General features: G+C 34.3%; 2 protein-coding genes across 2 annotated transcripts; both read right to left on the minus strand.

The window, feature by feature from the left end:
• Nucleotides 1–2,000: 2,000 nt before the first annotated feature.
• Nucleotides 2,001–7,299, minus strand: LOC113705352 (DNA repair protein rhp7-like). Its single transcript, XM_027227174.2, has 6 exons — nucleotides 6,249–7,299; nucleotides 5,239–5,672; nucleotides 4,978–5,139; nucleotides 4,435–4,510; nucleotides 3,605–3,760; nucleotides 2,001–2,511 (listed from the first exon to the last, which is right to left on the minus strand). Exons 1-6 carry the CDS (start codon nucleotides 6,648–6,650, stop codon nucleotides 2,263–2,265), a joined length of 1,479 nt encoding a protein of 492 aa, XP_027082975.2. The 5' UTR covers nucleotides 6,651–7,299; the 3' UTR covers nucleotides 2,001–2,262.
• A 129-nt stretch (nucleotides 7,300–7,428) lies between these two features.
• On the minus strand, nucleotides 7,429–9,670 carry LOC113707216 (uncharacterized). Its single transcript, XM_027229426.2, has 2 exons — nucleotides 9,480–9,670; nucleotides 7,429–8,234 (listed from the first exon to the last, which is right to left on the minus strand). The coding sequence occupies exons 1-2, from the start codon at nucleotides 9,550–9,552 to the stop codon at nucleotides 7,630–7,632; spliced, it is 678 nt and encodes a 225-aa protein (XP_027085227.1). The 5' UTR covers nucleotides 9,553–9,670; the 3' UTR covers nucleotides 7,429–7,629.
• Nucleotides 9,671–12,805: the final 3,135 nt, after the last annotated feature.

Consider the following 12,805-nt stretch of genomic DNA (forward strand, 5'->3'; position numbering starts at 1 on the left):
AGCCTTTTGCGTGGACCTTTTGGGGAAGCCCCTATTTATAGCTTTGCCCATTCCCACTGCACATATCTAAATGCTAGCAACAAATATAAACCACTGGGAGAGTAATTTTTACTCTTTATTAGAGCTGTAAACGAATCGAATCGAACCGAGTATCTCATGTTTGAACTCTGTTCGTTAAGCAGTTCGAACAACGTTCGTGTTCGTTCGTTAATTTTCGAACTTCAAACCTGTATTCGTATTCGGTTCGTTAAGTAAAATTCGTGTTCAAGTTCGAGTTCGAGTTCGTGTTCGGCTAGTTTAACATAAATGAGCCGTTCGCGAACATGTTCGAAATGCTCGAATCCAAATTATTTTATGATTTAAATATGCCATGCAAATTATTAATCATTCTCAAAAAATAATTAAAGCACTAAGTGACTAAATTCTATTATTCATTAACTATATAACTAACATTAACATAAAAACAACAAATAAAACAAAGAAATTTGCCCTCCAAAATAAAAGTCTAGCCATAAAATTAACCCTAAAATTTGTCAAATGATAATTATGTCTATGTTCACGAACGTTCGTTAAAACTCGCGAACATGCTCGTGTTCGCGAACGTTCGTTTAGCATGCTCGCGAACGTTCGTTAAAACTCGCGAACATGCTCGTGTTCGCTCGATTATTAATCGAACAAAAAAATTCATTCGAACTCGATTCGTTTAAAATTTCGAACGAGCCTTTCACGAACACGAACGAGCCGAAACGAACCGAGCTAACGAACAGCTCGGTTCGTTTAACAGCTCTACTCTTTATCAATTTGTTTGTCAAATTGCCATCATGCACTAGCTGAATCTCAGAAAGAGGATCTAAAACATTTTTATGCTGTTTAGAGTATAGGAATTGGGGTCTTACCAAATGGGCTCTAAGTTATTGGTTACAATTGCACGAATCTAAAATGTTTGGATTGTAAATTATTTGGGATATTTTTACTATAGCACTTTTTTGACGTGATGTATGTGAGTTAAAAAGGTAATTGGAAAGATAAAAAGGTGTATTGGAAATAAGATGCGGAGGCAAAGTGAGGTTGGAAATTGGAATGTCATTAAATTCCACCAAAGTAAATAATTCATGTGCAATTAATTATTGGTTTGGCTAAGGGATGACTGTATTGGACACTTAATAAGAGGGAGTTTAGGTGTTACTTTTTTTTAGAAAAAAAAAAGTTGTTAATTCCATAAAGTGTATTTATATGGTAATTTAAGTGTCTTAACGAGTACACTGATTAGAAAAATCCTATAACGGTTATCTTTCTTTGCTTTAATTTTTTTCCTGGTAGGCGCATGAAGTTATTAATTATTGCATAAAGTGCATAATTATTACAACATTAATAAAGTTGGTAGTCACAAGGACTATTATGAAGTCATAAACAGACTATAGAAAATGATTCAAAAGCACTGCACATTTTGATTTGCAGACTCTTCTTTTTGTACTCTTTTTTGTAGGGTTAAAAGACCAAAAACACCCATGAGTTCTAGCATTTCAAGTTTTCATACCAAACCAAAGAACTCTTTAGCTTAACAAACATAAAAGGCAGGGGTGCATATTGAAACATAAAAGTTCTAGCATTTTTGGCCAATATCCTAACACAAAACGATAGATGCAACACATTATACTAATGAACTCAGGGGTGCATATTGAAATTTCAAAAATTGGAAATTAAGTGCATATTGCACTCTATGGGAACACAAAAGCCTCTCAAATGTATAAAAAAAAATAAGGATTAATCTTCTATATATTGACGGTGTATACATTTTTATCATTGGTTGCATGACGCAAATTCAAATTTTGCACATGTGTCATGCATTCAGCCGTGACAGTACAGTGTATACATTGTCAGTATATATAAAATTTACTGAAAAAATAATAGATGGCATGATTTCATGTTAATCTCTTCTGCCTGTTAACAGATGCACAGTTGCCATTAGTAGATAAAGACGCCAAAGCAATCACCAAACATATCATTTTTCGGGAACCACTTTGAAATTCAGTATTACAGACTGAAGCATTATTGTACTATAAAATTTTCACTATAAAAGAATGACAGCAAAACTGATAACGGCCCAGATGTCTCAGTTGCAGTTCCCCAGTTGCTGCAAAATGCTAGTAATCTGTTATCTTTGGCATAACCAAATGTACATTATGCTCTTTCCTAAAACATAAATTTTGGCACAAAGAATGAAAAAGTTTGGAAAAAGAATGCAATAAAGCCCTCTATCTCTTATTTTCTTTTCATTGAAAACTCAGTCTCTGCTTCCATCAGTTTGCCTTGTCTTCTCTTCTTCAGAACTGGTTCGGAAGAACCAGAGTTTTTTCTGTCTGTGTCATCAGATAAAAATTTGAGAGGCGAATACTCCAAAAAATCTTCTGAAGACTCGAAGTGGCTCACGATATCCCGTGATGATGTCGACTGCAACCCAACGATATGCACCATGGGGTTTGAGTGCCGATTGAGAAATACATCTGTTATCTGCAGCATCAGCATAGATACAAGCAGCAATATCAGAACTCTGATACCCATCAATTTTTCCTCCACAAAATGTATCAGAATCTCAGAAAAGCACATGTAGCGATTTTAGGTTTTACGAGAACATAAAGCACAGACATAGTCAAGCATGCGTGTGGCTGTTTTATTAAATCCACAGGCTGATTAAACTTTTTGCATTGGCAAACCTTGCCTCTTCTGCAGCTGGCCTTAATGCCTGTACTAAAATCTCAAATATCTGGGTGAAGTTTAGGCTGATGGACTATACTAAGAGTCTATCAGATGGTTATTCTTGTGGTGTTCTCCGTTTACCTCTTTAAAGTGAAGAGATATTCGCCAGCATTTTAGGGTAGAGGCTTAATTTGAAACTAGATAGCCACTAACTCTTTTCTCAGGAACAATTTTGCAGCATGCTTAATCTTCTCTACTGGAAGAAATACATTATGTTACTGGACTTAGACCCCTCAAAATTTTATACTAAAGAAAGATTGCAATGACATGAAAGATAAATCACTGCTGAAGCAACAACCAGAAGGGATGTATCTCTCATCATTGAACTAGTAGACATATTTGCCTACACTGCAAGGACAACCACTAAAAATAAGTCATTTCTCATAAGATGGACTAGTTTCTTCTCAGCTAGAACAAGGAAGCGGAAGGGCAAAATTATAAATGGTCAAATCAGATTTAACTAATTCGAGTGCAGATAATTACTTGTGCAGCAAAGAAAACAAAGGCTAGCAGTTGATACATCTATGGAGTAAGTGAAAAACTTCTAAACACCTTCCATCAGATTATCAATTTAAACACTTTAAAAAACTGAGTGCATACAAATATGCCTAAAGAAACACCTGATTGCCTATAGTAAAAGAAAAGGGGGAGTCCTGACCTTTTATAGAAGAAGGTTGAAGAAAGGCCTTTCTCAACTCAATATCATAAATCAAAGAAAGAAAAGGCGAAAAAAGAAGTTGGAACAACTTTATTCTTCAGTTTGGCCTAAAGAAGTGCAAGAACATAATTTCATCTTTTAGGGGTTTTTTAGTCATATGCAAATTCAGCAGCAGTAAGACGGGAATACCTGCGTACAGCAGAAGAGTTTCAACAACTTCAGTGACTTGCAACTGTCAACAATCAATCCCAGTGCCTGATCTGTTATTTTCTTGCACCCAGATAAATCCAAACTCAACAAATTTGTTGAATATTTGGCAATGGAATAGGCAGTTTGGGAGCCAACCTGTGAAGCATCGCAAGTTCTGTTGCTTTAATGGCAATAAAGTAAGCCGAGAAAAACAGGTAACAGGAGAAACCAGAAAATGAAAGGAAGGCAAAGTTTTACCAGTAAAACCCTGTGTCATGTTTCTCAGAGACCTAGAATTTCAATAGCATTTCTTTACTTAATATTGCAGTCCCCATCTCCCAACAGTTTGCAGAAGGATCTTTGAGTTGAGATGAGCATAATCAAATCACAATCCAATTTGTAAGCTTGGAAGCAGAATAAGGTACATCTTTTGAAATGTTTTATCATATTGCTTGTAAACTTTTTCTTGAAAGAGAACTAACAATTTTTATGTCAAGCAATGACTAGTACCCTATGTACAATATTTATCTCCTTTCCACATTTCATGGTCTAAGTATTCTAATGTGCACAAGAAGAAAAATGTCAGGAAAATACAGTGAACCAGAGTCTCTTAATCATTCTTAATCGTCAGTTTTCTCACAAGAAGTTAGCTTTGCACCAGCTACCAATCATATGAAACTTTGGGGGAAACCCCCAACTGATATTTCAGGCCTAAGCATTCTATTGTGCATTGTGTGCACAACTAACTATGTATCAATATCATCATGTGTTCCCAGATAAAGATATGTCAGGCCTAAGCAAGAACAGCATATGTCACAGAATACTCATACCTCCTTAACATGGTTGAGAGAAAGTTCCTTCAAAGACTGTCCAGAAGCTTCCAAAAATGCAGCAATTGTGTCATCACTAAAATGAAAAAATTATATCAGATTAGAATTTAAGGTTGAAAAAAGAAAGAAACCATAGTACATTTTGTTTTCTAGAGAGAGAGAGAGAGAGGAACCAAATACAAATAACAACACAGTTTTCTACCTCAGTACCCTCTTCACACAGTCACAGACCAGCTTATCAGAATAACTGAAGCACGCATTCGGGAAAAGCGACACAGGTTTTCAAGAAAGTGCAAGTTATTATGACTACAAAGTAAAGCTTGCTGAACCATTCTGTTCATCCATCCAAACAAATATAGTGAAAGTTATAGTTGGCAGTGCAAAATCTCCATAAAGAATCAGTGTCAACTTTAAATTAACAATCCCTTTGATCAAATTAGTGTGCAAAGTAACAAGTGTACAATATAACAACAACAACGTTATAAAACTAATCTCAGGAACCTGAATCTAACAACAACAACGTTAAAAACTAATCTCAGAAACCTGAATCTATTGGCGCAAAGTTTAAGTGTTTCAATTCGTCTACAACCATCACCAAGATATTCCAATCCCATATTTGGCAGTCCAACCAAGTTTGATAGGTTTAATGGCAGTAAGCCCCTGCTGTAATGCGCAATGTGTTGGAGAGCATACTTGGTCAAACTCCTGCATGCCACAAAAAATCAGAAGATAATAAGTGGACAAAATAAGACGTCATATTCATGAGCTAGCGTTGATTAACAAGAAGATCTGAAAATGACTTACGGACAATCAGCAAAATCAAGCTTCTTTATGTTATGCCCAAGTGCACATAATATGTAACTAACAAATCTGTCGCAGACTGCGTAAATTCCAGCAACTGACAACGCTTCCAAATGCTCCAACTCCATCAATGAAAGATGCACATCCATTGCATCTATTTTTGGGCAGTAGCTGATGTTGAGCTCCCTCAGTGTTGATTTTAAAGAATTGGCCAAAATTTTGATACCAACGTTGGTTAGAAGGGCGCAATGGCTCAAATTTACAGAGCTTAGTGCAGGTGCTGACATGACAAGTGCTTTTAGCCCAGTAGGGGATAATTGACATGCTCCTTCTAGAGATATGACACGAAGACTGGGCAAGCTATTTGAATACCAAGCTAAAGCTTTCTTTATTACCGTATCAGCTGCAAATTGCGTGCATTGTTCAAGTTGAAGCACCTGCTTCCACAACAAAGCCATACACAAAAATAGGAAACCAAAAGTAAAAAAGGGAGCTTAATTACTTCGCCAGACATCAGTTCTACATGTATCAAAAGGAAGAAGTTGGACAAGTTTAAGTTTTTTACCTGAAAGCACCAAGACATGATTATTGAGATTAATTGCAAACTAACAAAAAGGCAAAGCTTTATGAATTCAAATTCCAAGCTGAATAGTTAAAAACACCAAGAAAAGAAATCAAATATCCTTCCAGATGCATAAATCACCCTTTTTTTTTGTCAGATAAAAAAGGCAAGCTCTAGATATCGGAAATAAAAATCATAGTGGACCAAAATTACAATACCTAAATCATTTACAAATTAATAACCATGATTTAAAAAGAAAATTTAGTGGATTTTTTTTCTTTTTATTGTCTATGATTCGGGAAATCAAGAAAGTTGCATTCAATATTACGTTCAGCAACTAACTCAGCAGAAGCTTAGTAAATAGGGGTTTCTTGAATTGGTGAAGAAAGTTTCTAGAAGCGATCTCAAACCAATAATAATCAGATATACAATAAAAGGAAGACTTAATTACTTTCAAACTTTTTGGATCATTGAGATTCCTAAGAGTCTTCAAAACCTGGTCCCCTGTCAACAGAGAACAGTCCTTTACACGTATCTCTCTTTGGTATGTCCCAACAAAAAGTTCAAAAATGCGAATATCCATTTTCCGGAGATTGCAGATCATGTAACCGAGTCTTCTTCCGAGGGAATCAGGAGCATATCCAAGTGACATTATATGCCCAGCATTTTGTGCAAGAGCTTGCAAGGAAAGATACTCAAGTGAAGGTACAGGGCGTAGCCTACTTCCTGATGCATCATTCGACCCTTCCCATTGAATCAGTTCCTCTCCGTCAGCTAGCCGGGAAATTCTGTCTCTGACCCTCAGTAGTGCAGCATAAAAGGGACCATAAAAGATAAGCTCCTTCTCCTCCATATTATTCAGCCCAAAGTGCCTCAAGAATTTCAAGAAACAGATTAAGAGCGCCGCCCAATCTGCCAAAGTTCAAAGGGCTTTACTCGGCGGGTTATGGATGAAAGAAAGAAAGAAATTCGTTGTTTTCTTCACGAAAGAGAGACTTAGAGAAGAATGAACTTTTTCCGGAAGAAGAATATGCAAAATAACAGGCAGAGAATCAAAAGGGTGAGGTCATGCAAGAAAGATAGCAAGAAATGAATGGGAGCTGATGATAATTGTTTTTATGGGAGTGAATAATTCTTAGACAGGAATTGGATTGTTTGCGACAGAAGAGAGGCTGCTGCAGAAGAGTGAGAAACCGTTAGAATCTTGGCGGTTGAAGCTGCAACTGCTGGTTCCCTCCTTATTTTTTTTTAACTTTATTTTCAATTTAATTACATTCACGTCCCTTGAGTTGTGTTATTTCTGTGTCCCTACTCGACATATTTGATATTGAATCCCTGATAATCAGTGCTACTTTCAATTGAGTCCATAACATTGATATATCAACTTTTTAACACGTCTAGCCTAATCCCTAACTTGTCAATGGGGATTGAATGCAATCCAAAAGTTAAAAAATTTCTTGTTTATCGCGTGATGATAAAGTTTCAACTTTCAATCCTCCTCTTGGCTTGCTTTTCCTCCTCCCCTGTTCTTGCTTCCCCCTCTTTGTACCCAAGTAGGAAAAAAATTGGAAGTACTGAAAATGAGGGACAACAAGAATTCCAGTACTGAAAATGAGGGATTAAAACTGTAGTTTGCCTAAAAGAATAAATGAGCCATTGATGAGCAATGTGTGAAAAGTTTATCAACAATGATTTCGCTTGTTTACAATCAAAATTGAAAGAATCAACTTCGGCATCTAGAAGAAATATGCCTAATATGCAAGCCATAAAAAACAAGTAACAAAAGAGGGCTAAGTGATGCCTTAAAAAAGGCTCATTCAATCATTCAATCATCAAACTCCTAAGCTGGAAAGCGAAAAGATCAAAGCTCCAACTGCTACTGAAACCAGTATAGGGATTTTGAACAAAGCATTGGCACCATTACACTGATCATTTGCACCACTAAAGCATCCAGGCCTGCTTATCTTGGCCACACCTCCCTCCAAGACAAAGCTGCTGTTTGATGTGCCATTGCTAAAGAGCACACACCAGAAGTAGGGAGAACCACCATCTGAACCACTTACAGCAGCACCAACCTCTGTGTGATTTTTACTGTACAGTATCTCCACGCTCTTACTGTTTTTCATTAGAATCCCGGAGAATGCTTCATCAGGCTTCACATACTTGGTCTCACACCCCAGTAAACGGCCAGTAATTGGTCCAAGAGTCTTAACCTCCACCCCACAGTTTGGTGCAAATGTCTCAGCAAATTCTCCGTCAGCAGGTTTCTTAGCATTTGGTCCTCCAACTTCATTACAATCACCTTGGTATGCTTTTATGTATTGCAAAGCTATACATGCCAAGCCTGGGTTGCTGTAAAGTGAGGACGATTTATGTGCCGTCCGATTGCTATTTAATGCAGTCACTAACTGATCAGCAGGATTGTCAGTAACTTTATCTGCATTTCCATTAAGAAATGAGCAACTTAGCCAGGATGAGCTTCGTTACTTAATTGATTAGACGACAGCAAACAGCTATGTGCTTAAACTTTTTTTTTTTTTATAATGAAGGATGGTCTTGTTGGCACAAAATCACCAGCAAAAGCACAAAGGCAACTTTTGAACTATTCAGTGCATTTCAACAAGTCAAATTGCTGGATTCATGTTGCAATCTAAAGAGATGATGAAGAAATCAATTGCAACGCTGAGTCCGAGGACAGAAAGCCAAAAACTAGCATTGCTGGCAATGAGTGCTCTATCACAAGTTTCTCCAAACATTATCATCCTTCAACCGAGATGCCATTATCTTGTTTTGTAACGTATGAAGAATTAAATACAAGACATAAACAATCAAACATAGTGCTGGATCTAATTAGAAGTCAGTTGACATACTTGATTCCCAGAATTAATATCACTAGTTTACGCCTTCCACCACCACCTCTCCATTGAGACGATGTACCTTTGGGCTTTGATTGCATGGACATATTCAAGATGTGCTCCATCGTTGATAATTACAAGAACATTTTCGGCAAAACACCCAAATTTGAGCAAGCAAGAACTGAAGAACATTTTCTAGTTCTAAAAGAGGGAAAAGCATAGGGAGAGAGATTAAGATCTCTTCTAAAGTCTTGCAGTATACAGCTTAACATTATCCCCGCCTGATACTATGGAAGTCAACCTAGAAGTCCAGTGAACTCAAAAAATGTGAAGACTACAATTTTCGTTTGGCTAGTAACACTGAACTTTGAAAATAAGAAGATGAAAGCTGTAAAAGATCTCCAAATAGTTGATAAGATCTAACTCTTCAATGAGATCCAAAACCAAAAAAAGGGAAGTTCACAAATGCGCCAATCAGTTGCCAATTCTCATTGAAAGTTGCAAAAAAAGAGATTGCAAAACATTGAGCTTAAGTACCATTTAATCCAACTACAATTTCGGACCACAGTCAAGATTTATCTAACTTCTTTATTAACCGCCTTTGAACCAAACCTGAAAAAGCAGATCCAACAAACAAATAAACTAAGCAGGTCCACATACATTTAATTGTATACAGTCATAAATGTAAAAGTTTCCAACTTTCAAATCCATTATTTAGCACATTGCAGAGATGCAGAGCACAAATTACTAAAAATCAAAGCTTTCTTGGAGGCAAGGAAATCAGCAAGAAATAAGCAGTAAGGAGTAAGATAAAGAAGCAGATTTACTCTGAAGAGTAGCAGCTTCAGCTGAAATGAAGAAAATGCAGCAGCCCAGCAACAGCCACGTTTGAGTTGCCATCTATCAGAAGAAGAATCAAGAATCCAGTCTGTTTCTTGATCAAAACTTGGAAGAAAGAGTGGAGTTGGTTCTGAGTTTATATGTCAGACTGGATCTAACGATTCCATCGAGAAGTCGGTACGCTTTCATTTCAACCGACAATTCACGGATATGAAAAGACGGTATCGCCCAAGAGAATGATTTGAAACTTCGGATAATTTCAGAAACCTCCCCTGAGGTTTCTAACAATGTCAATGAGCTCCCCTAACGTTTTAGAAATTATGCTTAGATCCCTTATTCATTTAAACTGATAATACTATCCTTAACATTTTAATAAAACTCCCCTATTGGGTATGCTTATATAAAATGGGTTTTATAATTATTTAATTTTTTCTTTTTTATTCTTATTTCTCATTTTTATATTTTAGCAGTAAAACCGTAGAACTATTAACATGGACCTTAACCTCTATCATAACTAGATGTTGGACCAGTGATATTTTTTTCCTTAACAACTTTGAATGTGACCATTTTTTTTGTCAATCTTGTTTGTCTGATTTTTTTTGTTGCATAAAAAATAACAATAACTCAAAATGAAATTGCTCAAAACTACTACCAATCTATAATATTTTCACCAATCTAAAAATCTACAAACTTTGAAAGAATTATGGCGATACTTTCTTCTCCAACCTTAAAAGAATATATATCCACAATAAAGTACTATAAAAAGTATTCTATCATAATGATAGAACTATTATTATTACTTATCAAACAATAAATGAGTATTAGAAACTTGACACTCTTCCCTTGCATTTGTGTTAGAAAATTGACACATTTCCCTTACATTCATGTTAAATTATATTACAATGGTCTGGTATAAGTAATTTAAACTTTATAAACTAAGGGCATTTTAGGATTTTTATTTAAATTTTTTAGCAAATCTAAGGTTTGGTTACCAACAGTGTCAACTCAACGAAAGTAAGCGTAAATTTTAAAATCTCAAAAAAATTTTAGGATTTATCTGATAACATAAAAAAATGCTAAAACTGAACATTTTCAAACATTCAAAAGTTATGGATGTTTGATAAAGAAAAATTCATCTGCTGAACTTGTTAAGGCCCCGTTTGGATTGCGATTTTCCTCAGAAAATTTGTTACATTTTTCATGAACACATTTTCCTATCACCTTTTTACCTCACATATGTCAAATAGCTACAGTAATTTTTTTACAAAAAATCCAGAAAAATGCAATCCAAATGGGGCCTAAGTCATGCTGAATTTGTGTGCATTTTTTTCAACACAAAAATCGTAACTGAATGCTAATTTCAATAATTTGATTAAAATCAACAAATTTACTTCAACCATCTTATTTTATCTACTAAATCTACTCTTGTTGGTTAATTATGTTCAAAATCATTATCTTATTAAACAATTTGATATTCTCTATCTAATGGCTTTATACTTCTTTTTTTTTTTTTGCCTATTTAATGATTTTACAGCTTCTTCATACTTCTCACATCTTTTTACTCTATCATATTGCTTTCCATCATTCTACTCATTCATAATTTTCATTTTTCCCTCTCAATTTTTTTTTATGTATTGCTATTGTACTCACCGATTTCAAATTTGTTTTTTCCATAATTTATTTCATCTTTGTCATTTACATACCTAACAATTTAAGCTAATTAAACCATAAGTTCTATTTCCTTTTTGGATGAAAATACGAGGGCAAAATTGTACAATTCAGTTTATTAAGCATTTAGTTATAGATATTTTATCAAATAGTATAAATAGGTTCAGTATAAAGATTCATTTATTCATATATTTATTTTTAGTACTTAAAATTCAGCAAATTAACTGTTTCAGTATTCAGATTCTAAAACTATCCCTTGAAATAGTAATAAACCCTAGGGGAGGTTTCTAAAACTATCCCTTGAAACTTTGAGTGGTTGTTTTATTTCTGAGGGTAACCACGGAACTTTAGATAAATACCGCCAGCAAATTCCAGGGGGCTTATAGAAACGACCAAAATGAAAATGAAAAAGTCACATTTATATCAAAGGCGTGCTTTATGGAAAAGTAAATAATGAGAAGGCGTTGTTGGGATGTCTTTTCCAGCAACCTGTTCACTTGTCTCTGGTGGCGGATTGTAAAATGCAAATGGGCAATCTTAACTATGAAATCCTAGTCAATTGATTTGATATTTATTAAGCAAATTACAGGGGATGATATTTAATTTTGCACAGATATTAGTATATAGGGTATATATAGCCAATGGATCTTCTGTCCCACATCCTATGCCATTTTCTGTCCCACTTTTTATTATATTGTTATTTCTTCTACATAAACATCATGTTTTAGTTCTTTTTTGTTTCTTTAAGATCTAATAACTATTAACTGAGTAATACAAAAAATTTAACAGATTCAAAAAATCAAAATTCATAAAAAATGAGATTTTTTATGAATTTCTGTTGTATTTTTTAATTTTCTACTATATTTTAAGGAAATAAAAAAGAACTAAAACATAATATTTATATAGGAGAAATAGCAATATAACAAAAAGTGAGACAGAGAATGACATAGGGTATGGGACAGAAGATTCGTTGCGGTATTTATATATATATATATATATATATATGCACTTTAATTCCAATGTTGTTGAGTTATAATTCGCGTATGTATTGATCCCACCAATGGGGTTAATTATATATATATATATATATAATTAGATTATATATATATATATATATATATATGAAACTATGGTAGCAAAAATTAGATTTTCAAGTAGCAAACCCATGATTTTAGTTTAAGGGGCGAATCATCAATGATGTAACAATAAAAAATCTGATAGCAAATAAAGCATACTAAATATAAAATAAAAGTGCAATAGACTATAATTCAAAATAAGAAATTTTTTTTTTAGAAAAATGAAAATTTGACTCTGTACCATTCTATTTACTCTCAATATGATACATTCAAAACTGTGGTTGACGCTTCAATTTGTACGATAGTTATACTTTTTTTTGTTTCTTTTGTTTTTGATTTCCTTTGTAATATGTAATGTGTTACCTTAGTTGCTATTTCAAAATTATACTAATCAAACAAATTATGAGTTGGTTTGTTACAAGAAATTGGTTAAAAATTAGTATTTTCATAATTGTTATATAAAAACAGTACTAATCATATGGTAATGTAGATAATTATATATATATATATATATATGCTTGATTATCACACTAATCATTTAATCATTGTTCAAATGCCTGATGCCATAT

Source organism: Coffea arabica, chromosome 8c (genome assembly GCF_036785885.1).
Source record: "Coffea arabica cultivar ET-39 chromosome 8c, Coffea Arabica ET-39 HiFi, whole genome shotgun sequence".
NCBI lineage: Eukaryota > Viridiplantae > Streptophyta > Magnoliopsida > Gentianales > Rubiaceae > Coffea > Coffea arabica.